We start from the raw sequence: 25963 nt of genomic DNA on the forward strand, positions 1-25963 counted from the left end.
CCACCAACCCCTCTTTCTATATGTATGTTCTTTTTTCTAAAATAATTGTTTGTTCTTTTTTAGATATATCAAATTAAATATAAAAAATATTGACAAAACTTATTTACCATTGTTAGGTGAACTTGGCAAGTGTGTAAATATAAAGATAACATTCCTTTTCGTTCTTTATATATACGAAACGTACCACAAATTTCTAACTAAAGCATTCATAGTCTCTCGAAAGCCTCTTTTCAGAACCGAAGCTCTTTACTTTCGTCCACCGGGAAATATGCCAGTCGACGTAGCCTCACCGGCCGGAAAAACCGTCTGCGTCACCGGAGCTGGTGGATACATCGCTTCTTGGATTGTTAAGATACTTCTCGAGAGAGGTTACACAGTCAAAGGAACCGTACGGAATCCAGGTACTTGTCCATTTTTATATATACTTTTTTGGTCACTTGTGATAATTATCTGAAGTTGTTGAGGTTATTTTTATTGTTTTGATTGACAATTTGGATTTCTTTATAATTATTTTTCTTGCAGATGATCCGAAGAACACACATTTGAGAGAACTAGAAGGAGGAAAGGAGAGACTGATTCTGTGCAAAGCAGATCTTCAGGACTACGAGGCTCTTAAGGCGGCGATTGATGGTTGCGACGGCGTCTTTCACACGGCTTCTCCTGTCACCGACGATCCGGTGAGTCTTTTTCTTGGGTTTTCTATTTGTTTTATCGCATTTTTAGTGGCTTACAGAGAGAATCGAATAAAGTTAAGGACCTACATGAAATAAAATAATACTTATATAGTAGTGGAGCTGATGATTTCATTTAGATTTTTCTGTCGTTTGTTAATTAGACCATGTCGTGACGTTATCTAATCCCTTTTTTTAATCATGAACATAATATTTTTTTTATCTATTTTTAAAATATCGCCTCATTAAAAGGGTGAAATCTCTAGCAATATTATTCTTCATTGAATATTTGGTTTTTGCCAGTTTCGTCAAGTATTTTAATTTTAGGACGTTGAAAGTTCCATCTTGTTGTGATGTTTTTATTACATTTGACTTTAAAATGAAGCAAAGATGGTTAGAAATTATTTTGTTGGAAGGCAAATCAATGAGTATTATTATGTGAAATCACATCAGAGTGTGAAATGAGGTATTTAATTGGTGAAAAAAAAACGAGGTATTTAATTAATTATTTTTAAATGTATAATCAATTTTCAGGAACAAATGGTGGAGCCGGCCGTGAATGGAGCCAAGTTTGTAATTAATGCTGCGGCTGAGGCCAAGGTCAAGCGCGTGGTCATCACCTCCTCCATTGGTGCCGTCTACATGGACCCGAACCGTGACCCTGAGGCTGTCGTTGACGAAAGTTGTTGGAGTGATCTTGACTTCTGCAAAAACACCAAGGTCTTGCACTCTTGCTTCGTTTTTTTAAATATTTTGCATTTGTTAATTAAACATGTTTATCATGTTAAAAAATTGAAAAATATTTAATGTCTAAAAAATGTGAATTTTTTGGTTCTATTGTGAAATAGTATTATCTTTGATGTTAGGTCTATTGAATATTTGTATGTGTTTTGTAGAATTGGTATTGTTACGGCAAGATGGTGGCGGAACAAGCGGCGTGGGAGACAGCAAAGGAGAAAGGTGTTGACTTGGTGGTGTTGAATCCGGTGCTGGTTCTTGGACCGCCGTTACAGCCGACGATCAACGCCAGTCTTTACCACGTCCTCAAATATCTAACCGGCTCGGCTAAGACTTATGCTAATTTGACTCAAGCTTATGTGGATGTTCGCGATGTCGCGCTGGCTCATGTTCTGGTCTATGAGGCACCCTCGGCCTCCGGACGTTATCTCCTAGCCGAGAGTGCTCGCCACCGCGGGGAAGTTGTTGAGATTCTGGCTAAGCTATTCCCGGAGTATCCTCTTCCGACCAAGTAAGTGAACTTTGCCTTTAGCATTTTAATAGTTTCTAACTAATTAATGTCAGTCACTTAAATATTTACTAATTAAGGGTTAGTTTTCTATAATAAGTTAGAAACGAAAACCATATTATAAAATATAGAATTGAAAGCTCATATCAAGCATTGTGGAAATATTTCCGGTTGTATCTTTCGAAACCAACTTGAAGGTAAAGGTTCATATCAAGAATTGTGGTCCAATATATAAAATTTTCATCACATTTGAAACGAAAAAACTAATTTAAATTGTGGGATACTTGTAGACTATAAAAAATAATCTAAGGAAAAAAAAACACCTTGTATCAGTTTTGATGACGAATCATACATTTGGCAGCCATGCACCCCTCGTCACCTCATGACATAGAGTCTCCACTTACTTGAGTTGAGTCAACACTTTCTGTAAATAGTAAAAACACAGCAAATAACGTTTTTTTTAATCGACGATGTTAGCTCTTGTGTATCTTATTAAGACAATGACCGGTCTCAAGGTACTCGTCTTTGTAACTAACATTATTTATATTATATGGTTATAAGACTTTGTACTATACAATTGCATACTCGCATGCCTCATGTACTCATTAGTGTACATTAATAATAATAAGTAAAGAAGTCGTCAGAAACACTAATCAGTAGACATATGAATATGAATACTTACGGCTAATTATGACGATAATCTGACGTCTCTTATACAGTGTCTTTGCTAATCTTCACATATATGGCTTATTCAATATATATAATTCGTTTTTGTTCTTACAAAATGATTTTTTTTTTTTTTTGTTCTGTTTCTTTTCTCTCTTTTTTTGACAAATAGTTCCTTTATCACTTAGTTTGATATAAAACCATTGATGGGTGTGAATTGGTCCCATGATCCTTTTTTCGTCTGTGGTGAAGGTTGGTATACCCAACAACTCACACCATAAGTCCAAGTCATCTCGTCACCAACCGCTCACGTGGACAATTTTGAAACCATAAGAATATATATACAAAATATAAAATGTTTGATGGGTATGTTTTATTGAAAATAAAGGAGATAGTCATTGCTCTTTGTCTAACTTTAATTAGACAAATCAATCGCTTTAGAGTAAATAATGTTCAAGAAAGATTGTGCTAAGTAATTAACCAAAAGAAAAAAGATTGTTGAGTAACAACGATGTTTCTGGTTTAATAATGTTTTCAGGTGCAAGGACGAGAAGAACCCTAGAGCCAAGCCATACAAATTCACTAACCAGAAGATTAAGGACTTAGGCTTAGAGTTCACTTCCACCAAGCAAAGCCTCTACGACACAGTCAAGAGCTTACAAGAGAAAGGCCATCTTGCTCCTCCTCCTCCTCCTCCTTCAGCATCGCAAGAATCCGTGGAAAATGGCATTAAGATCGGGTCTTGAAAAGCTTATTAATTCCCTCAAGTATCCCCCTTAAGTATCCTTAACCATTGAAGTTGCTTTTGTTTGTTGTCTCTGGTTATGTGAAACCTCTGTTTCAATATGTCTCGTCTGGTTATGAATCTGTACACTCAGTTCTTTGGCCAAACCGTTTGATGGATTTTGTAGTCAAGTCTTCATGTTTGATCTATGTAATAGATTACACTTAAGTAAACAACTTCATTTTTATTCTATGCAATAGATTACAATAAGTAAACACTATTTCTTCTATCTGAAATGTTCTAATTCTTCAATTTAAGTCTCCTATAACCGCTACTCTATTAGGTAACTGCATGTTGGCAATATCTTCTCTAGGAAGTGTTTCCTCGGTCTGAGAGTTACTGAAGTCTAGGAAATGTGTGGACGAGGACTCTCTGTTTTTACGGAGGACAAGGTAACTGATGGCAGCTAAGTAAGTGGCAATGCCTGAGAATCCAAGAACTCCTAAGAAAACAATGGCTACAAGGTTCATGTGACTATGGAGAAGCAACTTGATGAAGCTGCTTACAAGATAGTAAATGTTTATACCCATAATAAGTCCACCAATTATCCAAGTCACCGATGAAATCTACAAGAAACCCGCAGGTTATGTTAGATTTCTTTCCTTCTATTGATGTTATGACTAATGTATATGACAGAAGTGAAGTTGAATATTATTACCACAAGTGAATTGGCGTGTGAGCCCATTTTGGTTTTACTGCTTGTGAATTTGAGAAGTGGGACTAAAGCAAATGGGAGTTCAAAGGATAAGATCATCTGCAAACATATAAGATGATTGATGTTAATAAAGTATGTATGTGATTAAGAGATTGGATTTAAGTTATGGAAGAGGTTATACCGAGGCAATGATGATTAACTTTCCGGCTCCAGCTGAGCCACCTATCAAAGCAACGATCAAACTTGGGATTATAGCCAAGCATCTGGTTAGGAAGTTTCTGAGCCATGGTTCTAGTCTTAAATCAAGAAACCCCTGAAGAAAATAAGAGAAGGAACAAGATTCAGACACAAGTTAGGGCTTAGGAGCATTTTTCTAGAGTTTGATCACCTGCATAACGTATTGTCCAGCATATGTTCCGGTTATGGTTGAACTCTGACCGGAAGCAAGCAACGCAATTGCAAATAGCTTTGAGCTCCATTTACCCACAACGTTCTGTGAGACAACCAGAATAAGTATATATAGATCCTCTAATAATGTGAGAAGTTATGCAAGAAATTGAAGCAAAAGATATAGGATTCATGGATTTACACGTAGCAGAAATGAAGCTTTGTTTAAGTCCAAATCTTGGCAACTAGCTCGATCTTCTGGACTCAAATCTGAGGCATTACAAACTGCACCACTCACTGATATCACAGAGACATTGATGAGAAATGCCACCATAAGTGCTAATCCGCTTTCTATCAAGTAATACCGACAAGCTTCCTGTAAATGAGAACAGGGAACTTAAAGACTCACATAACGTCCATGAAAATGTATGTATGTTAGGTGATTAGTTACCTTGATGCCGGTTACTGAACGAGGAATTTTCCTAGAGAGAACTAAAGCTGAGTGGAGAAAGAGATTGTGCCTGTGAAGAATTAAAACAGATGAGTATTTTCGTAATTTGTTTGAGGGATAGAGAGACAGAGAGTTGCTTACGGCATAACCATGGCACCGAGGAGAGATATCGCTAAACCAGTTGCACCATTACCCTTCAACTGAGGAACAAAGAGACCATAGAGGACTTCTTTTGGGTCTGGCTTTGAGTAATGAAGCTCAACAAAGAAGCATAGGGCAATGGTGAACACAAGAAAAGCGATCAAGAACTCGAGCTTTCTAATCTGTAATTATATAAAAAGAACCAAAATACCAATTTATAGACTTAAAAGCCATAATAAACAAAACTTAACAAATGTACCCCATATTGTTGAAGTGCTAGAAGAATCAATGTACTAAGTCCTGTGAGAAGAACACCAATCCAAACCGGGATATTGAATAGCATGTTTAAAGCAAATGCTGTTCCAATTACTGTATTCAAAGAAAAACCAATGATTGATTCATTATTCAGCATTTGGTTGATAAGTTATAACAGAATGAGAATATTTCCCATCAACATCATCACCACTGTAACATAAAAAACCTCATGCCTTCTGGAATATCACAAGCTACTACAGCGATTTCAGCAACTACCCATAACATAAAGTTTGGAACCTTGGAGTACTCAGCTCTACAATGCTCTGCTAAGTGCTTTCCTACGATCAGAAAAATACCATTGATTGATGAATACAAAGATACTATAAGAAAATTACCATTGATTCATGAATACAAAGACTAACAACATTTTTTCAGGTAAAAGAAAGAGTGTGTTCGGATTTAGGATTAAACCTGTGACAACACCAAGATTTGCAGCCAGAGATTGAATCACTAAAGCTGCACATGATGCCACCAATATGATCCAGAGTAACTGTTCAATGTGACCAAGAAACGATCAATAAAAATTAACAAAAGAAGAAAAACATTGAAGGTTAAAAAAGCAGATTGTGTAACGCACCTCATACTTGTATTGAGCTCCTGATTGCAGATCAGTTTCAACTGTACAACAACAACAACAAAAATGCATAGCTTGTGTCTGTCTGCGTAAGTGTTACACTTTCATTTATTTACAAAGAGAATCTTACAGTTTCCAGGATCAATGTAAGCAATTGAGACAAGAAATCCAGGGCCTAAGTATGAGAAGAAGTTTTTCCAGCTCTTTTTCTGCAGTTATGTATATAGCAACAAACATCAAAACCACAAGTCAAAAACACTCTTGTACTTATGAAGTCTATCAACCCTTTAGGCAGTAATCAAATTCATGATCAACACTAATAACAGTGATTACCAATAATGGGAGTTTCAGAGGATAAGATAAGAGTATATACAAAAGGGATTGCAAATCAATTCATGGAGACTAACAAGACTGATTAAGCGTAAGATGTGGAGAGACTCAAAGTTGAGAAATAATAAAGTGTGGGGTTCAAAAAAAGAAAAGAGACGAGAAGAAACCTCAGGGACAAGAATCTGATTAGAATCAGAGTTTTCTATGAGAGGAGAGTTTGAGATACTTCTGTTGCTGCCACTTGCTGTTTCAGCCGCCATCTCCTGCCTCTCTCTGTTACGTCTCTTCTCTCCCTATCTATAATGCCAACATCAACAATTTACATGCAGAGATATATTTATACACACTACATGGCGTTTGGTCAAATGTCAGAGAAATATTGAATTAATGCAAATCTTTTTCCTTCATTTTTTTTCATTAATGCAAATGCCAAAACTATCTTTTTTGGGAAAGATTTTAACAAATGATGATTACAAGTTTTGACTAAAAAGGGAAGGGGTTGTTCTAAGGAATAATGGAGTATATAATTATTGAATTTTGTTTTCTAATTTGGTAGTTAATGCTTTGGCAATCTAATCTACATGTGTCGATTTTCTATCGAAAATATAAGAAGTAAAGCGTACTTATCAAAAGTTTACCACAATTCCCTCTTTCCCTCCCTTTAACTAAATCTTCGTTTACAGAAAACTTCAACTCCAAGTTATTTTATTTCTTCTAATTAGGGAAGTTAAAATGCGTAGGAAAAGCTAAATCAGATATTCTTCTAAAATTAGCAGTAAATGATACGTAAAAAAAACTTTCAATTTTCTTGTCCTCAGCTTAAAACTTAGTAATAAGCCAAAACGTAATAGAAAAGTTCTCTACCAAAATAATCATAATCCCCGGAGTAGTAAAGAAGAAGCGATTGTGAAATAGGGCCAAGTGGCCAACTTAACGGTAAAGATAAAACAAGGAGCCCACAACTCCACAAGGAAGTACGCGTGGTTACGACTTATGACAACAAGTGGGATCCGTACACTTTTTTTTGTTTTGGTAAGATTCGATAGTCAGTAGACAACACTCAATACCATATCAAGTTTTTCTCTGTTTCTTATTATAATCGACACGTAAATCTTGTTGACATATCAAGATTCAATGACACCTAATTAGTATAGCCCTTCCATTTCTCGAGTTTATAAGAAAAGAGTTGAGGAAACAAAAAAACCAAAGAGATTAAGAATTTACTAGTACTTTCTTCATTTCTTGTATGTTCATCCCCGGATGAATATAAAAAAAAACTTGTAATTTGACTGAGATGCCTACCAAAGGCTATATAACATACCAACCATTGGTTTCGATTATATATGTCCACAAAAAAAGTTATTAGAGAATATGCCAAAGATGAATTTGACGTCCACAATGCATGGCCGTTATTTATCAAGAATCGTTTTTTCACAACTCGATCGGTGATATAAAATCAAGGAATCTAAACTCAAAACAATTTTTTCCTTCCAGTTTGAAATAAGCTAAATTAAAATGTAGCATGTAATCGATTCACACAAATACGTCTGGTCTAAGAGTTCATCGCAACATTCTACTATGCATGAACCGATAACCAAAATACATCTATACAACACCAAAATACAAAACTAAGAACACGTCACGGTAACAAAACCTCGTTGTGTCAATTAATCTCTGGAAGCAGAACAAACAACATTGGTACTCAAATACGTTAATTAGCTTATTTCAGAATGGCTCTTATTTATCACTCTCTCTCTCGTTCTTCTTCTTCGCCTTCGTTGTTGTTGTTGTCTCTGCATCTACGCAACAGTCTTGGTATCTGAAGCAGCCTATGAGATGATCATTCGTGAGTCCAGCTGCTTGCATGAAGGAGTAAATAACTGTTGGACTAACGCTGCGAAAGCCTCTGCGTACAAGATCTTTGCTTATAAACTCAGCTTTCGATGTCTTCACAGGGACTTGGCGCTGATACCTGAATTGGCTCTGTGTAGGCTTGTTGTTCACAAAGTTCCACATGTACTTCTTCAATGATCCACATTCAGCTATAATCTGGATGAAGTTAAGAATTAACAGGCAGACAGATTATAATATTTAGACAAGTTCTAAGTTTTCAGTAATTATGATCAGTAAGTGTGAGCTTATGTTCTGTTACCTTGCGCACATGGCGTGAGTTATCGAGGATTGATCGTATCTTGACCTCTGATAGTAAGGAAATGGCAGCAGTACCTGGCGCTGTTAACTTTTTGTCATTCAATTCAGCTACAGCGACTGGATCGAAGTCCATAAAAACTTCCCTGTTTCAAATAAGAAGCAAATTAGGCAATCAGAGATCAGAGCTACTGGCTTAGCATCAGAAGTTTATATTGCGAATTCAAAATTCATATTACTAAAGAACTTGGTTTGGTTACCTGAGTATATGTCTTCTGGAGAGAATGTCGGTCCATGAGAGTTCGGCTAGAGCACCAGAGAGGCATAATAACTCAAAAAGCTTCCTACACAAGTTAACCAAGCGGTAAGAGACTCTTATAACTACAAAGTGTATCTCAGATAGAAGGAAAATAGTTGAGGATGCCACATACTTGTCGTCATGTACAGGAACTCCCCATTCTTCGTCATGGAAAGCAACATAGCACGGGTCTTTACAACGTAGAAAAACGCAACATTATTAGTCAATTTACAGCAGAGAAAGATATGAAGCATGAGAGAACAACAAAGAATAATGGAAAGTGCCTCTTGGCATGGAAACATTTATGCTCATTAGTATAGAGAATCCAGAAAACGCTGTTTGGCTTACACTAAAAGCATAAACGAAGTGGATCTATCAGCTAATCAAAACATCCTTCATCTAAATTTCATGGACACTGAGAAGTTAAAATATTTATAAGAGAACTTCAGGACAAGCTACTTCATAAGTTATGCAACATAGCAAATGATCTACACAATGCTCACTGAATAAAATACATAGCAATTGAAACATTTTGTTGGCCATTGAATTACTTAATATTCACATACAGAAGAACATAATTAGATCAAACAAAAAACACTAGCTCCTTGTCTCAATTCAGTCCCATTTGATTCAACTAGATAAGAACTTTATCATCTCACACAATCAGGCTAAACTCAATCTCACATTCACATTTTCACTCATTTCATTTATTTGAATGCATCTAAAGTCAAAAGCTCTCTCACTATGCAATGTGTGATAGGTGAAAGTTTGATGCTTACCAGCTTTAGGTGTGATCCAAGCACACCTTTTACGACCATCAGCGAAGCAATCACCAGAAACCTTCTCTTCTTCTTTCCCAACACTCAGCTTCCTTGTAGAAGAGACAGACCCACTTCGCCTCACAACCTTCTTACAGCTCGAAGAAGACGCCACGCTCAAAGGCGATGACTCACACGAAGACGAAGCATCAGAGGAATACGAAGCAGTCATTGAAGCACTATTCTTTCTCAAAATCGAAGAGCAAAGAGACGAGCATTGCTTCAGAGTCGTCCTTGGTGAAGCCGGAGTAGTTGGTTTCTTCGCTTTCTCATCTTTTGAGTCGATGATGGTCTTCTCCATCATCGGCTTCTCCAGTTTCATCCCCGGTGGTTTCCTCTGCAGCTTGTTCCCGGTAGGACCAAGAACTGATCGGAACTCTCGCTCATCGGAATTTACGGACCGGAATCTAGGAGGAACCGACATTGACCCGATTCTCACAAAAAACTGCTTTTTGATTTCACAGATCTATCACTGGATCACACAACAACAACAAAATTGCTATTTCCAACAGTCTCGAAACTTATTTCAAGAGATTATATATCGGAAGGCCTAGACTTTACAGCTACATTAGCACCAAAAATGAAACTTTTTTGTCACCGCTAAATATCTCATTTTTAGGAATCTTCTAGTAAAACTAAACCAAGTTGCTTGCTGTGTTCACGAGAAAAGCAAGGTTAGAAACAATGAGCAACAAAATAAAATCTTTGAACAATGAAGAAAAAAAAAGCTTTTGACTTCAGAAAAACCCAGAAAAAAAAAAGAAAGAAAGAAGCTTTTTCTGATCGACGACGAAACGAATCAAATCGAGAGAGAGAGACGAGGAGAAAAGGTCATTCACCAGTCACGACTTAACACGTCATCGTTTGGTTCTTCTGCTTTTTCTGTTCTTTTGTTCCTCGACCCGACAATGAAACGGGTCCTTATTGCTCGACCCGACAAGTTAAATGGTTTAATTGCTTACTGTAATCAGTTGGTTAATGCTTCTGAGTTCTGAGATTAGGAATGTTTCTTTGCTCGTGCGTATCAACCAATGTAAAGACAAAAGTTTTAATTAATCGAACAGAGAATAATTTCTGGAATTGCCATAACCAAAATAAATAAATTAAATGCTAAGTTTTCTTCTATGGTCGGAAAATTGCCACAAAAGGGACCCACTTATCCTAAGTTCCTACAGAGATCTGTTTTCTTTCACAACATTTAAAAATCCAAACTTTTCTTTCTTTGGCTCAAAAAAACCTTCCAATGGCTTCTTCACTTCCTCTGTTACCCAAACCCATTTCCCCATTCTTTAAAACGCCGCCGTTTTCTACCTCCAAACCACTCGTCTTCCTCAACTTTCAAACTCGTCTTACGTCGAGATCTTCCGATGTATCGGTCAATCTCAAGAAGAAGAATAATCCGTGGCTCGACCCGTTTGATAGCGGTGAAGACCCGGATAACGAATACGGGTCCTTGTTTGCCGACGGAAAACAAGACGAGGATCCAAGACCACCGGATAATCCTGATAACCCTTACGGCTTCTTGAAGTTTCCAAAGGGTTACACCGTCGAGCTTGCTTCTTTACCGTTGAAAATCAGAGGAGATGTTAGACGATGTTGCTGCGTTATCTCCGGTGGCGTTTACGAGAATCTACTCTTTTTCCCGACTATTCAGCTAATCAAAGACAGGTAATAAAAGTATAAGACTCTGTCTCCGATTCGACATTTTTTTAAAACCTTAAACTGAAATGCAGAACATTGTCCGTACGTTTCTGTTGTTTTGTAAGGTATCCTGGTGTTCAGGTAGATATATTAACGACTGAAAGAGGAAAACAAACATACGAGCTAAACAAAAACGTGAGATGGGCCAATGTGTATGATCCGGATGATCATTGGCCTGAACCAGCTGAATACACAGACATGATCGGACTCCTCAAAGTTTGTAACTTTCAAATATTTCAACGTTTTTTCTATCTTTCCTTTATCAGACTGCTTAGTTAACTTTTCTTTTAAGTCATGTTTCAGGGAAGGTACTATGACATGGTTCTGTCCACGAAGCTAGCAGGGTTAGGCCACGCAGCGTTCTTGTTCATGACAACGGCTCGAGACAGGGTTAGTTACATTTACCCGAATGTTAACTCTGCAGGAGCTGGTCTGATGCTGTCCGAGACCTTTACAGCAGAAAATACCAACCTTTCAGAATTAGGTTATAGCATGTGAGTTCCTTGAAACCGAAGAAACTGCAGGTTTTTTTATCGCCTGTCTAAATTGACTGTTGATGGTTTCAGGTATACTCAGATGGAAGATTGGTTAGGAAGACCGTTTAGGAGTGTTCCAAGGACTCCTCTGTTGCCACTTAGGGTATCGATTTCACGGAAAGTGAAAGAGGTTGTGGCTGCAAAGTATAGGAATGCTGGAGCAGTGACGGGGAAGTTTATAGTGATTCATGGTATTGAATCAGATTCTAAGGCATCAATGCAATCAAAAGGAGATGCTGATAGTTTACTTTCACTTGAAAAATGGGCTAAGATTATAAAGGGTGTAAGGTAATTATTACACACCTTCAAAATGTGAATTTTTTGCTTAGTTTGAAATTCTCTGAGATATGATTGTGAACAATGCCAGGGGATTCAAGCCGGTCTTTGTGATTCCACATGAGAAAGAAAGAGAAAACGTTGAAGATTTTGTGGGTGATGATACATCTATAGTGTTCATCACAACACCAGGACAGGTATGCATGCTTATCTGTCTGTATTTGTTATGAACAAAGTTGAATTCACTGATCTTACTTTGATTCCTTTTCTTGAGCTTACTTAGTTGGCTGCTCTGATAAACGATTCTGCTGGAGTCATCGCAACAAACACAGCTGCGATTCAACTAGCTAATGCGCGAGACAAACCATGGTGAATACCTGAGTAATATAAAGAGTACTGATTCAATGTTTTCAAGAACTAACATGTGTGTGCTTCTTTTTCTTCCAGTATTGGGTTGTTCTCTTCAGAAGAGAAAGGGAAGCTCTTTGTACCGTATGCAGAAGAGAAGAGTAACTGTGTAATTATTGCTTCGAAGACTGGAAAACTAGCAGATATCGACATTGGAACTGTTAAAAATGCAATGCAGGTCTTTGAAGGATCATTGGCTCTCGTGTAGATAACTTTACAGTTTCTGAAACAAGTTCTATATATAGAGCATTTATGTGTATAAATCAGTTATGTAGTCTCTGTTCTGATGTTGGCCTCTCATCAAGAATTGGATTATTCAGCATCAAAATCAGGTTCCGGAGGCTTTTGCAGATTTATCAAGGTCTTTGAACTCTCTGAGCTCCTAAGTCTGTGCCCTTTCAATGCATTAGCAGCAAATCTTGATGCAAATATCGTTGAACGCAGTCTAGAAGAAGACTCACTTCTTGTGATAACCATAGGCCTCTTGTCACTCTCATCATCATATTCATCTTCATAACCCAATTCTTCTTCTTTTTCTTCAATCCGTCTCAATTCAGCGTTTTTCCTTCTTGAATAGCGACGCCAAGCAGCTTGGATGAAGCAAGAAGCCCAAGTTCTCCATTGCTGAGAGTAAAACCTAAATGTTTGTTGAACCTGTCGACTATGAAGTCTCCTAAACTGACTTGCTACAAACTTCAGCTCTTCAGCTTCAAGAGCGAAAGCCTCTACTTCAGTCAGAGCCTTCACTGTTCTTGTGGAAGAAGGTAAGTTTGAGCCTGCTTTAGGGTCAAGAGCCCATGTCAGAAGCTCTTCACCACAAAAGTCTCCTTCTTTTAACAACCCTCTGTTGAAGAAACCGCTTCTTCCCCCATCTGTTGTTACACTTTCTAACCGGCCTCGGATTATGAACATCATTTCGTTAACGGGGTCTCCTTCACGCACAATGTAAGTGCTTTCCGTGAAAAGACTCGGCTTTAATCTCTCACAGATTGCGTCAAGTAATCTTTCATCCATATTAGCAAACAGAGGAACCTGTAGAAACAGAACACATAGTTAGTTAGTATCTCAAGCAATTTTAGCATTCTGATTGTGAAAACTTACCCTCCTAACTAAATTCAGACAGAGATGGCGTTTGATGTCTCTTCTGAGATCCTTAGGTAAACTCTGAACTATGTTTTCTTCGTCTACACCTCTTGTCTCTAACCATTTGTATTGATCATAGCGTCTGACTCTTTCCCTCAAATTTTGTGGAAGTGACCTGTGATGCATCCACTGTTCTGAGTCACGTCTTTTGATCCTCATTTCCTCGAGACGAACAGTAAGTGACTGAAGATAAGTCTGCATATTCCCGATGAGAAGCGCGAAAAGAAGAAGCCCAGCTATAGCAATCGCAATGGAAAACAAAACCTCTCCTGGAAATGTACTTGTCTGCAGCCCTTGACCTAACGTGCTGTTCATGAAAACACCAAAGATGTCAAGAGTACTCTGCACAAGCTATCGGTTGAACCAATGACAATGAGTTGCCCCCGCCTTACCTGAGATTTTGAAGACCCCACCATAGACAATAACAGAACTTGGAGAAAAATGTTGTTGATGATACAATGCCTGAAGATATAGCCTGACCGTATATCCCATAGTTAAACTTTGAATCATCTGCTTTAGCAGAACAATTGCTCTTAAGAAGCTCAGGGACTGTTTTGATCCATTCAGTTTCTCCACTGCTCACAAATTTAGTCCCACAATACAGAATCTGAACACAGAGTCGCGGATCTGGCTGAACTTTACACGCAAATCTCCAACAAGTATCGTTACGCTCCACTGACAACATGTACCAAAACGCTCCAGTTATCTGTCAAAATGTGTTTGTAAAGTCAGAAAGTGACCAATGATGAATAAATGTCTCAAAACACTAATTAAGAAGAGTCATATATACATAGAAACGCTTACGTGGCTTGCAAGCATATACCAGAGAAGATAATAAGCAGCACCAGCCCAAGCTCCTTCGGCAAAAGCTCCTGCAGTTTTCTTCAACTCTGATGTTAACGGAATAAACCTCACGAATCTCGGAATATACTGCACAATTACAATGTTCAACAATGCCGTTTTCGTTGGTAACACATCCGATCCTTTAGACCCGTGAAGAAACTTCCACACTGCAATCTGTAATATCCACACAAAACATCATAATCAATCCCAAAAGTCCAATATTTTTAGTAACCATCAAAGGATCTTTTCACTCTGTTTTACCTGCGGTAAAGGCAGCACTGCAAGAAAATCGACGACGAAATAACGGGTTAAATAGCGTTCAGCGATCTTTGCAGGATCAATCACAAGCTCACCACGACCAAACACACGAGAAGAAGGAGCTATATAAGCTGTACGAAACTGAAGAGCCATTCTAGTTAAGTAAAAAACGTCAACAATGGTTCTAAGAGTCGTCGTTGTAACAGCTAGTTTCGTATCAATCCCTATACAGCTGCTTCCGGAATTATCGACAATGGGAAGATAGAAGAACAAAGGATCAACAGAGACAGCTAAAATACACGAAATGACGAACAATCTGTTCCATACGAGAAGTGTTTTGTCTTGAGGATCAAAGATTTTCTTCTCTGTTATTCTTAAGTCTTCTGGAAAAACCGCTCTTGTAACGGATTTACCGATGGTTATTAGACCTTCTGATCTGATTTTTTTAACTCCTTCCCTGAAAGATTTGGATGCTTTCTTCTTTTCACCTCCTCGGTTCTTTAGGTTAAATCCGAAACAGTTTCTCTGCATCATCATTCCAGTCGCAGGAGAAGAACTTGAATCTATATCATCTAACCTGTAATTATAAGTTAAATGTCATTCATAGATCTGAAGAAAACAAAGAAAAATATTGCGATCTTTTGATTTTCTTACCTAACGAATTTTTCTCTTTGGCCGCTTATGTATTGGGATTTGTACATTATTCTGAGAAACAATCATAAGCTTCATGCAAAAATTAACCTAACAACATCACAACAGATCTCAATTATATGAAATAAAAACTGGAAAAGAGCTAATTAAGGATCGGCAACAAATACTTAAAGTGATTTGTAATAAATGTGGGAAAGTGTATGAATGATTAAGGAAAATCTAGGGCTTGAAGAAACTTGAGAATGAAGAAATTGAGGGTTCCTACTTAGTACCATAGATGACGGATGAATGATTGAATACTCCTTTAGATTGGACCGTTGTGAAAGTTGGTTACCATAATCATACACTAACTAACTTTTGATGCGGAGCGTATTTACCGCGTATTTTGACGAGGCGCGAAGAGTTATTATAGCTCTCTTCTCTTCTATCTAATTCACTCTCTTTATTGGCTTTCGATGAGTAGCGAATTTACCGCGTATTTTTTGGTGAAACTGTAATGTCAGAAAGTTATCACGCTTCTACACTAATATGTAACAAAATATGGGGTTTAAAATGTTATTCAATAAAAAGGAAATCTTATGTTGATGGGCCATAATAAGGCCCACTTATACATGGTACTAAAACCTCTGATGGATAAACCTTGTGTGCTGTTGATCGGAAAGGAAAAGTAAAAAAGAGAGATCTGAGAAATGGGAAATGAGACGAAGACCAACGGTGGTCCTGCAAGTATGGCCGGAGGCGGAGGATTCAGAGCTAAAATGGAACATTACGTTTACAGTGGTGAAAAGAAGCACGTCTTGGTCGGGATCGGAATCGTCACCATCATCTTCGGAGTTCCTTGGTATTTGATGACTCAAGGTCCGATCTCTCTCTCATCGTTTAATAATTGTATAACCAAATCCCTTCTTGGGGATTGAAAGGGTAATTGGTAGAAGATGAAATTGGAGGATTTTGATTGCAATTAGATTCTGATTTTGGTTTTCTTGCAAAATGAGAAACATGACATAGTGAGTAAATGGTTTCTCAGTATATATGGAAATGGATCACATTGTTTCATTCTAACATTCCCATAGGACCTGAATCTGTATATCTCTTACATCTGCTTTTGGTTACATCCTATAGTGTTGACTCTGTTTGGGCTAATTGGTTGAAGTTCTTTGGTTTCTTTTAGGGTCAAAGCATCAATCTCACCAAGATTACATGGACAAGGCCGATAAAGCTCGAAAAGCACGCCTCTCATCGTCTTCATCAGCTAACAAGTAGTCTGTCTGAAGGATTGAGTCATTTGCACACTGTTATCTCGTACTCATTTTCCCACACAAGTTAAAACTTAGTCAAAATCTGAGTCTTTTTTGTGATTTAGATTCAAAATCATTCTCATTTTCATGCACCATGTTTGGTTATCCGTTTTTTAATAAAAAGATCAAAGATTCTATCACATTTGGATTGACAATGCCTATGATAAAAATTCCCAAGATTCCATTGTGTAAAGGAAACAAATCATTAATATCTGTAAGCAACATAACAATATAAGTTGATGTCTACTTTCTGGGGAGCACATTCATGTCTCTCTTCTTATAGAGGCATGAGTCTTCTGTACTTGAAGAACCAGACGAATGCCGAAAATATCACAAAGCCACATACTCCAGTAATTATGAGTACCCATCTGAATGCACCTGGCTGATTGAAGAAGTCTATCTCAAAGTTCATCCCAAAGATCCCAGCAACGACCCCAAATATGGCTACAACAAACGTTGCAGTCGTCAGAAGCAACTCGAACTGGATCAGCTGATTCCGCACATTATCCTGCAGATATTGAAGAGGTTTTCAGCATGACTCTTGTGCATTCTCAATCTGGATTAATATCAGCTGTGGAAGATGGAATTTTGAGGTATTACCAGTTGAATGTTAATGAAATCTTCAGTGTCATCAATGTACTCCTTTAACTGTAAAGTAAAGAGAGGAACACAGATGATTAAAGCTGTCTAGCGAAGAAAGATCAAAAGTAAAAATGAGAGGAGCCATTAAAGTACCGATGTCAACTTGTTTAGAGTACTATCAATGACGACAAAGTAAGCTTCCAGCAACATCTCTAGCTCTTCTATATTCTCTGCACCTTCAGAACTCCTTGCACTGTCATGCCGACTCCTCGCAATGCTCAAGCTTTTATCAAGTCTTCGGGAATCAGGTGGAGAAGAAACAGGAGACACCGGTGCAGAAACAGATAGACCATCATTTGACCTGTAACCCAATAAGGACTGGTCACCGTACATAGATCCTTCCATTCTCCTCTTCTTCTCTGTTAGATACATTTCTGCCATATCTCCATCATCATCCATTAGCTGCTCGATCTCATCCCGAACCTTCTGAACTCTTCTTGTCAGTGCTACAAGCCTGCTCTTTAGTCTACGCACACGCTCCAAGTTTAGTGTACTGATCTTTGAGGTAAGCTCATCTAATAACGGGTATGCCTCAATCTCCAACTCTGAAGCCTATAGAGAAGGATAAAATTAAATCAACTTAGCGTGTAGTAGTCAAATCCAAGCCCAATATTAGTCTATATTTTCTGAGGGGGAAACAAAATCGAAGCTAAAGTGTTACTAACCTGGGAATCGAGAAACGTACAAGCAGCTTCAAGGGCTATTTCAAGAGCTCTAAACTCGAAAGGTAAATAATCAGGGGATGAATTCTCAAAAGCATTGTCAAAACTCCTGCTCCTCCTCCTACTCAACTGGGAATTTTCCTGCTGCCACATCTCACCTACACTACTAGTCTTTAGTCTCTGCTGCAACTCAACAACATAGCGCAGCACGTAGTTGTCAAGGGAATTCAGAAGCAGAACTTCGTCTGCAGTAATAATACAACGGATCTGCTCTAAGTTGACAACAATAGCCTTCTCTCGGCCTAGGATAGTAGAGGGATACACGAATAAGGGATCAAGCAGCCTTAAATCACGGGCGGGTAAGTCACACCTACGCATCATAGTGAACTTGTCAACCTCCATGACCTGAGTATTACCAGAAGTATCAACACGAATCCAAGAGCGTAGGCCTTGTCCACGCTTCTTCAGACCCAAGACATCAACTCCAAGAAGGGGTGGTCTTCCAGAAGCAGAAGGCCGAGTCACAGAAGCATCTCTGAGGTTCATAGCTGAAGCAGGTCTTGGAGGAAGCAGGCGCTCTTTTAGCTCAGACATTGTTGCAAAAATTCAGATACTGAAATGCCAAATAACTACAAATATCAAAATAAATGATGTAAACAATGATATGATTAATTAGGTAATCAAGAAGATTAAGTAGTTTCACAAACCACCAAAAAACCGGAAGAGAAAAATTGAAAACATAGGCTAAAGAACAAATACCAGTTAGGAAACCAAGGCTGATTTCGTCGTTCTAACTCTATCCACGACGACTGTAACAATAAAACGATGAACTAGAATCAGATTCCGATTAAAAATTCGAAAATTTTCGAAAATCAGAACCAAACGAACAACAAAAGCCATACCAGAGCTACAAACGCCGTAATATCCTACCAGCCACGGGATCAAAGAGCTGCAGATTTGGAAACAAAACGAACCAGGAATCATATCGATCGGTACGAAGCATAAAAACAAAAAAGAGAAAACCTAACAGAATTTTACCTCTAGCACGGAGATTGGTTTCATCACTCGAGTTAAACTGAATCTAATGAAACCGCGATAGAGAGATTCATAAGGCGGAAAAAGAAAAACCCTAACACAGATCGATCGGAGCTTCTCGGAACAAACACCGAATGGCTCGTCGGATATCGTTTTTTCCGATATGGCTGAAGAAGAAACAAACGAGCGATGGAGACAACAACAAACACGCAAAAGCTTTTTCTCTATTAGTTAGTCGCGCGACTAGTGTGAATACGAGCCATTGATGGGTTAACCGGAATGCTAACCGACCGACTATAGCTAATTTACCGGTTATCTCTAACTTCCCATTATATTATCAAATCTAAACTACTTAACTACTTAGATCTTTTAACGTTGTGTCATTATCACTATCTCCCATTATTTTTATTTATGGTTAATAATTAACCGAGTAATAAAGTAAGATACTAACTGAATGATTGAACAAATTATTTGAGATTCGCATTCACACAACGTATAATTCAGACGGATATGTCTGACTTAACCGGTGGAGCATCTAGAAATATTCGGTTTACCCGTTTCAGATATTGACCCGATTATTTGATAACCCGACCCGGTTTATTTCGTGGCGGTTAGCAGCTGTCCACCTGCTCCTCTTCCTTGATCCTTGTCACAAAATGTCGCGTAATTCTTCTACTGATTTCAGCTCAATCGCTCAAATTCGAGTTTGCGTTTAGAAATTGAAGTTGACTCTTCTGTTCTTGAATCTATCTCCGATCGGTGAACTATCTCGCAGTACCAGGAGATTGATCACTCCTTCGACATTGCTCTTTGAATTCGTCCTCAAGGTAGTCAATTTTCACTTAATTTTTTTTCCGTTTCCTAGCCTTCTACAGTAATTTTCTCTTCTCGATGTATGGGTTCTTCGGTCTTCTTATTAGGAACCTTACTTGGTATTTGTGTGCCGTGGTTGAATCACCAATGTGCTCTTGAAACCCTGAAATTACTTTGGATTTTGAAGTAGAGTACATCCACATTGGAAACAACAACCAATTGTAACATGCTTGATTCTGACGCGGTTCTTGCATTGTATTGTTAGGGTATTAATGAGCTCGTAGAAGCTACCAGAAATGGCGTCCATGAGCTCTGGTGATGAAAGCCTTCGACTTTGCATGTTTGATTTGAGGAGAGGTCAAACTGAAGGACAAGAGTTAGAGAAAATTTTGTTCTTTTATCCTGCCGATTTAGACTTCTCGACGCAGTTATCAGTGATCGGGCTCAGTGAAGGGCTTATTACTTTTACTAGGTCAGCTGCTATAGATTCTTCTTCTTTTTGAACACTGTGAGATGTGTTTTTACAATTGCTGGTGATCTAGATTTGGTTGCATTTGTGACTTGTTCGATAAATTAAGTCAGGGTCGTTAATCGATAGTCTGTGTAGATCTTCTTCATGTTTTGAGGCTTGGTGTGACTATTAATGCAGACTTTTCTCTCCGGAGGCGGCTTGTGAAGTGATCGAAGCAGAAAGACATTCCCATGTTTTCTATGAGGCTGAACCTGATATCTGGATGGTTATGGTAAGGCATTGTCTTACTTTTCTTTTGTTATAGCACAATGTTTTCTATGAATGATGCATCCTATGGTGTCTTAGCAATGTAAATAAACAAGATCTGATCTATACATTGGCAGGTTGTGGAGAAAAATAAGGAGACAGGAGCGATATGGAGGATCGATGCATTAAGGAGGGTGCTTAAAGAAGTGCACTCACTCTTTGTGATGTTTCACGGGTCAATTAGGGCATTAATCGAAAAAGAACCAACAGGAGGGCTTACCCGATCACTATTGTACCCGTTCATCACAGATTATTTAAGCAGTAAGTGACTATCACAAAATCTAGCATATATAACTTTCCACTGTTTTCCCTTTTTATTCTGTTTCCCGCTTCAATACATTTTATGTCAATAATTGTCAGCATTTCAAATATGGTCTCTCTCGGAAGACTGCTGCTGTGGTAAAATCCTGAAGTTGCTGTGTCGAATGCCTTCCTTTGGATTTGTGCAAAACCACCGCATATTTTGTTATCTTCATGGTAAAATACTCAAGTTCGTTCTTATGCAAAGGTTTTCTGTTCCTGGCAGAATTTTTTGTTGGGAAGAAACTTCAGCTACCAACTTTCCGTGAAACTTTGAGAGAGCGTGGAACTGTTCAAATGCTTACTTTAGCAAGGGATACTGCAGTTGAAGTTCAGGTTTGTGTCTCCAAACCTGTTGGATTATTATTACACATACTAATTTGGTATTTGACGAACAGTTTTTGGATGTACAGTCTCTTGTTCAAGTACTAGATTCATGTGCTGGGAGCTTACGATGTCACTCTATGATCTTATTTCAAGATCTTTTGGTTTCAACAACCCTCTCAGCTGATGATACCGTCGACTTGTTTACATTTGCGGTAATGAGGTTGACCTCAAAAGCTTTATCCTCTGATACGAGTTCTTGGTCATATCTACGTAAAGGGCCTGGTTCATCTGAAATCTCTTCTAGATCTAATCTGGCACCCGTTGGCTCAATTGATTCCCTACACTCAAGAAACGGTAATAACATGCATCATGTTATTAGGCCACTACAAAATGATAAGTGGACAAAAGGGAAAGATGGGTTTCTAATAACCGATATTTGGGGTCTTGAGACTGGCGGCTCCCCTGATTCTGCCATCCCTACAATTTGGCTTCAGCAGACACAAGAAAGAATGTATCTCCTTGCCTATCAGCATAAAAGTCTCACCTTACTTCTTCTGATGCCTACAAATGCCATTGTCAATGGAGATTTAAGCATCTCAGCCGTGAAACAGCAAGTTATTGAAGATGTTAGCACATCTCCCATCGATCTTTTTTGTTGAATCTCTTTTCTGGTGTCTTCTAATATATACCCAATATATCTTTTCCAGGCATCACTGAGAATTTTGAAAATTGAAGAGAATATTTCAAGAGGGTGGGGCGGTGAGAATGCTTACCATATTAAGGGTTACCGTTACTTAGTAGTTGATAATGACACGAAAGTATCCAGATCTTCTCCTTCAGGAAAAGTAACAACACTTGCAAAGGTAACGTCTTTCACACTACGATTTACTAGCTGAAATTATTACCACCTTGGACTCAAAGTGTATGAACTTCGAAACCGCAGGAGTCTCTACTTGCACTAAACAAGCTTAGAGAAGAAGTGGATTCAGAAAAAAGCCGTGCAAAAGGACAGGAGAAAGACATGGAAATATGCATCAGAGCTAAGAACAATGTGTGGGTGATCGCCCGTGTGACCAGAGGCAAAGAGCTTTACATGGCTTTGGAGAAAGGCAGCGACACTCTTCTTGATACCACAGACGCTGTTGGAAGATTCAGCAACAGGTATTGCTACTTACGAACTAAATACTCTGCCTTGGGAACAAGTTCATGACTGTTCTTACAAAAACATGTGCTGGGATTTAAACAGGTATTGCAGCGGAGCATTCTTGATGGACTAAGTTTTCGTGTTCTTTCTTCTGGTTTTGGGAAGAGGGTTCTTCTAGTTTCAAGTACGAAGTGAAAAGCTCAGAAGAAGTAATGAGCACTTCTCTCTCAGCCATTAATTTTGTTTTGTGAGAAATTGCAGAGAGGAAAACGATTGTGTTCTTAGTTGGCCTGTAGATATGTAACAATGATATTCCACGTTGGATCAGTGCAAACAAATCCTTTTTTGTGCGGAGGAAAGCATCTTTCTCGTGGGTCTTAATCCTTGGTTTGGTTGGATATACCCACTCCTGATTACTAGTACTATACAAGTGTTACTCTGTATCCGTTTCAATAGAATTTGAAGTTTACAATATTCAGTACAATGTCACACTCAGGTTAAGACATTTGTTTAGGCACTACAGAATCTTAATGAACTATTGAAAGAAGTTAATGAAAACATTATAAAACCAGTAAAGAGAACGGAGGCAGCGGAGAAGAACAACGGTGGCCGGTGGTCCATGGCGGCATTACGTTTTTTTGGAGATGCTTTCCGGCCTCCACCTTTTCCGCCTGTAACTCCACGACCTCCTTTCCCCGCCCGGAAGATGTCGATGCTCTTGTCATCTTCTCCACCTTTTATGTCTTTGATTGTAAGCTCTGCTGTAAGAAGAACAAAAACGAGAAAATGAAGCTTAACAGCTCTGGTCATATAAACAAAAGTGAATCAACAGATACTTAAAACAGAGCACCATGGGCTTCTTCTTGGTTGAGTGAGCTCGTCGATGGATCGAGTTTCTGGGAGTCCAATGAGATGGGGAAGCAGAGAAAGACGAGGAAGAGGAAGAACAATGCAACAGATACTGTCCCCATTGCTGGTCTGAGCTTTGTGGATTTGAGATGTGACTGTTATGAAGCTAACAGTGTGTATATTTATATATGTATGTGGGGTGGGCCAAGACAGAACTTGTTGTGAAATGACAAGTTAGGCATCAAATATGTACTTTTCTTTATGGCGCTTCAAAGATCAAAATTCTCTGTTCTGACTCTTCCTTTTTCAGGGCAAAGACAACTCCAGCAAGCAAAGAAGCATCAATATGTATTTTATACACACACTCTGTATTTCACTTCCTAACGAACATGTTCTCCGAGAATTGAGTTAATGCAACGATGACGAGACAAACTTCCTCTAGATTTGTCAATGTAACACTAATGTACTCTTGAGAAAAAAGTATATCACTTTATTACTCGAAACAACTGAAACAGCTGAAATATGTAAAGCATACAACTATCGTTCACTAGCAAAACACCTATGAGTACACAACACTATTTGACACAATACAAAGAAAAGACTCGCTAATGGTCCAAAGCCACTCTTTCGTCTTAACACACTAAACACGCTCTAATCCACCTCTTCGATCTTGGGACCTCCAGCAGCACCTGAGCTACTGAAATCACCATCTGTCGGCATACCTCCAGCAGCAGCACCACCCTGATACATCTTTGAGATGATTGGGTTGCAAATACCTTCTAACTCTTTCAACTTGTACTCAAACTCATCAACTTCCGCCAGCTGGTTTCCTTCGATCCATTCAATTGTTTCATCAATCGCCTTCTCAATCTTCTGCTTATCCTCTTGAGTTAGTTTCTGTGCGAGTTTCTCATCCTTGATAGTGTTTCTCATGTTGTAAGCATAGTTCTCAAGCGAATTCTTGGCCTCCACCTTCTTCTTCACTTGCTCATCCTCAGCCTTGTACTTCTCAGCATCTTGCACCATCTTCTCTATCTCCTCTTTACTCAACCTTCCTTTGTCGTTGGTGATCGTGATCTGGTTCTTCACACCAGCGGTTTTATCCTCAGCCGACACATTTAAGATCCCATTCGCGTCAATGTCGAAGCAAACATTGATTTGAGGAACCCCACGTGGAGCAGGAGGAATGCCCTTGAGCTCGAAAGTTCCGAGAAGGTTGTTATCTCTGGTCCTTGCACGTTCTCCTTCGTAGACTTGGATCAGAACGCCTGGTTGATTGTCTGCATACGTAGAGAACACTTGCTCCTTCTTACAAGGAACCGTCGTGTTTCTTGGAATTAACACAGTCATGACCCCACCTGCTGTCTCAAGTCCAAGGCTAAGCGGAGCAACATCAAGAAGCAGAAGATCCTGGACCTTTTCACTTCCTTCACCTGTAAGAATCGCAGCCTGAACCGCAGCTCCATAGGCAACAGCTTCATCAGGGTTTATGCTCTTGCATAACTCCTTCCCATTAAAGAAATCTTGCAAAAGCTGTTGAATTTTCGGAATCCTCGTCGACCCTCCAACCAGAACAACATCGTGCACACTGCTCTTGTCGAGCTTGGCGTCTTTAAGAACTTTCTCCACAGGATCCATACATTTCCTGAACAAATCCATGTTCATCTCCTCAAACCTTGCACGTGATATCGTCGCATAGAAGTCAATACCCTCGTGCAGAGAATCAATCTCAATAGTCGTCTGAGCCGTGGACGAAAGTGTTCTCTTTGCTCTCTCACAAGCTGTCCTTAGCCTCCTAAGAGCTCTCGCATTCCCAGCAATATCCTTCTTGTGTTTCCTCCTAAACTCCGCAACGAAATGGTTCACAAGTCTGTTGTCAAAGTCTTCACCACCAAGATGAGTATCTCCAGCAGTAGCTTTCACTTCAAAGACACCTTCTTCAATCGTCAACAGCGAAACATCAAAAGTTCCACCACCGAGATCGAAAATCAAAACGTTCTTCTCACCGGCCTTCGTACCCTTCTTATCCAAACCATAAGCTATAGCTGCAGCAGTCGGCTCATTGATTATCCTCAAAACATTAAGCCCAGAGATAGCTCCGGCGTCCTTCGTAGCCTGTCTCTGCGAATCGTTAAAATACGCCGGAACCGTTACAACGGCGTTTTTAACTGTGCGACCTAAGAAAGCCTCAGCGACTTCCTTCATCTTCACCAACACCATGGAAGATATTTCCTCAGGAGAAAACTGCTTCTCTTCATTCTTATACGAAACGACTATCATCGGCTTCTCACCGGGGCCGGAAACAACCTTGAACGGCCAGTGGAGTATGTCACTCTGAACAGAAGGATCAGAGAACTTCCTTCCGATGAGACGTTTCGCATCGAATACAGTGTTCTGAGGATTCAAAGCCACTTGATTCTTTGCCGCGTCTCCGATCAGCCGCTCAGTATCAGTGAAGGCGACGTACGACGGCGTCGTACGGTTTCCCTGATCGTTCGGAATGATCTCCACACGATCATTCATCCAAACTCCGACACAACTGTATGTAGTGCCGAGATCGATACCAATAGCTTTCTCTGATTTCGTCGCCATTGTTGCTAAAAAAAAGCTTCAGTAATTGAATGAAATTGGAAGTGAGGTTTTTCGATTTCTTTTGTTTGTTTATCTGTTTGATGAAGAATCGGAAACGATGGAAGAAGCTATATATACGAATCCGACGAGAGGAACGAGACATTTCGAGAAAAAAGGTCGTGGCACAACCCAGGGGATTGTGGAAAGGTGGAGAAATCGCGCAAACGTACAAGAGAGTTCTGGA

At 39.0% G+C, this 25963-nt stretch overlaps 11 protein-coding genes and 1 long non-coding RNA gene across 24 annotated transcripts; 5 read left to right on the top strand and 7 right to left on the bottom strand.

Moving 5' to 3' along the window:
- Positions 1-16: 16 nt before the first annotated feature.
- CCR1 (cinnamoyl coa reductase 1) lies at positions 17-3594 on the top strand (the record flags this gene model as incomplete). 7 transcript variants are annotated; one of them, NM_001332191.1, is made up of 6 exons in its annotated part: positions 17-22; positions 117-401; positions 523-677; positions 1206-1391; positions 1568-1920; positions 3122-3594. In NM_001332191.1, the coding sequence occupies exons 2-6, from the start codon at positions 269-271 to the stop codon at positions 3327-3329; spliced, it is 1035 nt and encodes a 344-aa protein (NP_001319013.1). In that variant the 5' UTR covers positions 17-22; positions 117-268. The 7 variants fall into 7 exon arrangements, with proteins under 7 accessions (NP_001319013.1, NP_001077544.1, NP_173047.1 ...); NM_001084075.1 differs by lacking the exon at positions 17-22 and having other exon boundaries at positions 168-401; positions 3122-3230; positions 3286-3579; NM_101463.4 differs by lacking the exon at positions 17-22 and having other exon boundaries at positions 168-401; positions 3122-3329.
- On the bottom strand, positions 688-3144 carry AT1G05213. Its single transcript, NR_138855.1, has one exon. It is a non-coding gene; the product is annotated as an other RNA (long non-coding RNA).
- Positions 3079-7519, bottom strand: NRAMP6 (NRAMP metal ion transporter 6). Its single transcript, NM_101464.4, has 13 exons — positions 6388-7519; positions 6021-6099; positions 5894-5934; positions 5728-5806; positions 5490-5594; positions 5261-5370; positions 5002-5183; positions 4861-4930; positions 4612-4785; positions 4411-4515; positions 4204-4335; positions 4026-4121; positions 3079-3933 (listed from the first exon to the last, which is right to left on the bottom strand). Exons 1-13 carry the CDS (start codon positions 6478-6480, stop codon positions 3616-3618), a joined length of 1584 nt encoding a protein of 527 aa, NP_173048.3. The 5' UTR covers positions 6481-7519; the 3' UTR covers positions 3079-3615.
- A 167-nt stretch (positions 7520-7686) lies between these two features.
- AT1G15970 (DNA glycosylase superfamily protein) lies at positions 7687-10546 on the bottom strand. Of its 2 annotated transcripts, NM_001332196.1 has the most exons (6): positions 10324-10535; positions 9446-9956; positions 8800-8857; positions 8629-8712; positions 8373-8514; positions 7691-8269 (listed from the first exon to the last, which is right to left on the bottom strand). In NM_001332196.1, exons 2-6 carry the CDS (start codon positions 9906-9908, stop codon positions 7958-7960), a joined length of 1059 nt encoding a protein of 352 aa, NP_001321950.1. In that variant the 5' UTR covers positions 9909-9956; positions 10324-10535; the 3' UTR covers positions 7691-7957. The 2 variants fall into 2 exon arrangements, with proteins under 2 accessions (NP_173049.1, NP_001321950.1); NM_101465.5 differs by having other exon boundaries at positions 7687-8269; positions 9446-10546.
- Positions 10547-10558: 12 nt separating this feature from the next.
- On the top strand, positions 10559-12777 carry PnsB1 (NDH-dependent cyclic electron flow 1). Its single transcript, NM_101466.3, has 7 exons — positions 10559-11152; positions 11251-11401; positions 11489-11679; positions 11752-12009; positions 12089-12194; positions 12281-12366; positions 12445-12777. Exons 1-7 carry the CDS (start codon positions 10728-10730, stop codon positions 12611-12613), a joined length of 1386 nt encoding a protein of 461 aa, NP_563986.1. The 5' UTR covers positions 10559-10727; the 3' UTR covers positions 12614-12777.
- Positions 12547-15606, bottom strand: CNGC7 (cyclic nucleotide gated channel 7). Its single transcript, NM_001332197.1, has 7 exons — positions 15573-15606; positions 15304-15390; positions 14653-15226; positions 14353-14565; positions 13941-14254; positions 13507-13855; positions 12547-13437 (listed from the first exon to the last, which is right to left on the bottom strand). The coding sequence occupies exons 2-7, from the start codon at positions 15348-15350 to the stop codon at positions 12718-12720; spliced, it is 2217 nt and encodes a 738-aa protein (NP_001319014.1). The 5' UTR covers positions 15351-15390; positions 15573-15606; the 3' UTR covers positions 12547-12717.
- Positions 15607-15946: 340 nt separating this feature from the next.
- AT1G16000 (GAG1At protein) lies at positions 15947-16773 on the top strand. Its single transcript, NM_101468.2, has 2 exons — positions 15947-16158; positions 16472-16773. The coding sequence occupies exons 1-2, from the start codon at positions 15990-15992 to the stop codon at positions 16561-16563; spliced, it is 261 nt and encodes an 86-aa protein (NP_563987.1). The 5' UTR covers positions 15947-15989; the 3' UTR covers positions 16564-16773.
- Positions 16774-16786: 13 nt separating this feature from the next.
- MGT2 (magnesium transporter 2) lies at positions 16787-19137 on the bottom strand. 3 transcript variants are annotated; one of them, NM_001198078.1, is made up of 7 exons: positions 18941-19137; positions 18805-18851; positions 18662-18711; positions 17906-18515; positions 17334-17792; positions 17199-17246; positions 16787-17106 (listed from the first exon to the last, which is right to left on the bottom strand). In NM_001198078.1, the coding sequence occupies exons 4-7, from the start codon at positions 18494-18496 to the stop codon at positions 16876-16878; spliced, it is 1329 nt and encodes a 442-aa protein (NP_001185007.1). In that variant the 5' UTR covers positions 18497-18515; positions 18662-18711; positions 18805-18851; positions 18941-19137; the 3' UTR covers positions 16787-16875. The 3 variants fall into 3 exon arrangements, with proteins under 3 accessions (NP_001185007.1, NP_563988.1, NP_001077545.1); NM_101469.1 differs by having other exon boundaries at positions 17906-18531; positions 18941-19134; NM_001084076.1 differs by having other exon boundaries at positions 17906-18531; positions 18805-19134.
- A 288-nt stretch (positions 19138-19425) lies between these two features.
- AT1G16020 (vacuolar fusion protein (DUF1712)) lies at positions 19426-22772 on the top strand. Of its 4 annotated transcripts, NM_101470.3 has the most exons (10): positions 19426-19764; positions 20016-20222; positions 20400-20493; positions 20606-20789; positions 20889-20927; positions 21055-21164; positions 21242-21781; positions 21863-22018; positions 22099-22316; positions 22402-22772. In NM_101470.3, exons 2-10 carry the CDS (start codon positions 20047-20049, stop codon positions 22430-22432), a joined length of 1548 nt encoding a protein of 515 aa, NP_563989.1. In that variant the 5' UTR covers positions 19426-19764; positions 20016-20046; the 3' UTR covers positions 22433-22772. The 4 variants fall into 4 exon arrangements, with proteins under 4 accessions (NP_563989.1, NP_849674.1, NP_001322545.1 ...); NM_179343.2 differs by lacking the exon at positions 20889-20927 and having other exon boundaries at positions 19452-19764; NM_001332199.1 differs by lacking the exons at positions 19426-19764; positions 20016-20222; positions 20400-20493; positions 20606-20789 and having other exon boundaries at positions 20856-20927.
- On the bottom strand, positions 22731-23270 carry AT1G16022 (uncharacterized protein; the record flags this gene model as incomplete). Its single annotated transcript, NM_001332200.1, has 2 exons — positions 22731-23060; positions 23150-23270. The coding sequence occupies 2 exons, from the start codon at positions 23268-23270 to the stop codon at positions 22810-22812; spliced, it is 372 nt and encodes a 123-aa protein (NP_001319015.1). The 3' UTR covers positions 22731-22809.
- On the top strand, positions 22919-23373 carry AT1G16025 (uncharacterized protein; the record flags this gene model as incomplete). The annotated part of the gene is made up of 2 exons (NM_148469.1): positions 22919-23062; positions 23176-23373. 2 exons carry the CDS (start codon positions 22919-22921, stop codon positions 23371-23373), a joined length of 342 nt encoding a protein of 113 aa, NP_683310.1.
- Positions 23374-23379: 6 nt separating this feature from the next.
- On the bottom strand, positions 23380-25949 carry Hsp70b (heat shock protein 70B). The gene has a single exon (NM_101471.3). It carries the CDS (start codon positions 25738-25740, stop codon positions 23800-23802), a length of 1941 nt encoding a protein of 646 aa, NP_173055.1. The 5' UTR covers positions 25741-25949; the 3' UTR covers positions 23380-23799.
- Positions 25950-25963: the final 14 nt, after the last annotated feature.

Source organism: Arabidopsis thaliana, assembly GCF_000001735.4.
Source record: "Arabidopsis thaliana chromosome 1 sequence".
NCBI classification, from domain to species: Eukaryota; Viridiplantae; Streptophyta; class Magnoliopsida; order Brassicales; family Brassicaceae; genus Arabidopsis; species Arabidopsis thaliana.

Coding starts and splice junctions, on each gene's coding strand:
- NRAMP6 (NM_101464.4), bottom strand. CDS start 6,480: ATGGCGGCTGAAACAGCAAGTGGCAGCAACAGAAGTATCTCAAACTCT. Junction 5,935..6,020: donor TTACATTGATCCTGGAAACT/GTAAGATTCTCT, acceptor GTTGTTGTACAG/TTGAAACTGATCTGCAATCA. Junction 5,807..5,893: donor GAGCTCAATACAAGTATGAG/GTGCGTTACACA, acceptor CACATTGAACAG/TTACTCTGGATCATATTGGT.
- AT1G15970 (NM_101465.5), bottom strand. CDS start 9,908: ATGTCGGTTCCTCCTAGATTCCGGTCCGTAAATTCCGATGAGCGAGAG. Junction 8,515..8,628: donor TCCAGAAGACATATACTCAG/GTAACCAAACCA, acceptor TATTTGAAACAG/GGAAGTTTTTATGGACTTCG. Junction 8,270..8,372: donor ACTCACGCCATGTGCGCAAG/GTAACAGAACAT, acceptor AACTTCATCCAG/ATTATAGCTGAATGTGGATC.
- PnsB1 (NM_101466.3), top strand. CDS start 10,728: ATGGCTTCTTCACTTCCTCTGTTACCCAAACCCATTTCCCCATTCTTT. Junction 12,010..12,088: donor AAGATTATAAAGGGTGTAAG/GTAATTATTACA, acceptor GAACAATGCCAG/GGGATTCAAGCCGGTCTTTG. Junction 12,195..12,280: donor TCATCACAACACCAGGACAG/GTATGCATGCTT, acceptor GAGCTTACTTAG/TTGGCTGCTCTGATAAACGA.
- CNGC7 (NM_001332197.1), bottom strand. CDS start 15,350: ATGTACAAATCCCAATACATAAGCGGCCAAAGAGAAAAATTCGTTAG. Junction 14,255..14,352: donor GGTATATGCTTGCAAGCCAC/GTAAGCGTTTCT, acceptor ACATTTTGACAG/ATAACTGGAGCGTTTTGGTA. Junction 13,438..13,506: donor GTCTGAATTTAGTTAGGAGG/GTAAGTTTTCAC, acceptor CTGTTTCTACAG/GTTCCTCTGTTTGCTAATAT.
- AT1G16000 (NM_101468.2), top strand. CDS start 15,990: ATGGGAAATGAGACGAAGACCAACGGTGGTCCTGCAAGTATGGCCGGA. Junction 16,159..16,471: donor TTGGTATTTGATGACTCAAG/GTCCGATCTCTC, acceptor GGTTTCTTTTAG/GGTCAAAGCATCAATCTCAC.
- MGT2 (NM_001198078.1), bottom strand. CDS start 18,496: ATGTCTGAGCTAAAAGAGCGCCTGCTTCCTCCAAGACCTGCTTCAGCT. Junction 17,247..17,333: donor CTCTAAACAAGTTGACATCG/GTACTTTAATGG, acceptor TTTACTTTACAG/TTAAAGGAGTACATTGATGA. Junction 17,107..17,198: donor ATTTCATTAACATTCAACTG/GTAATACCTCAA, acceptor CAATATCTGCAG/GATAATGTGCGGAATCAGCT.
- AT1G16020 (NM_101470.3), top strand. CDS start 20,047: ATGGCGTCCATGAGCTCTGGTGATGAAAGCCTTCGACTTTGCATGTTT. Junction 20,928..21,054: donor CTCGGAAGACTGCTGCTGTG/GTAAAATCCTGA, acceptor TGTTCCTGGCAG/AATTTTTTGTTGGGAAGAAA. Junction 21,782..21,862: donor AACAGCAAGTTATTGAAGAT/GTTAGCACATCT, acceptor TATCTTTTCCAG/GCATCACTGAGAATTTTGAA.
- Hsp70b (NM_101471.3), bottom strand. CDS start 25,740: ATGGCGACGAAATCAGAGAAAGCTATTGGTATCGATCTCGGCACTACA.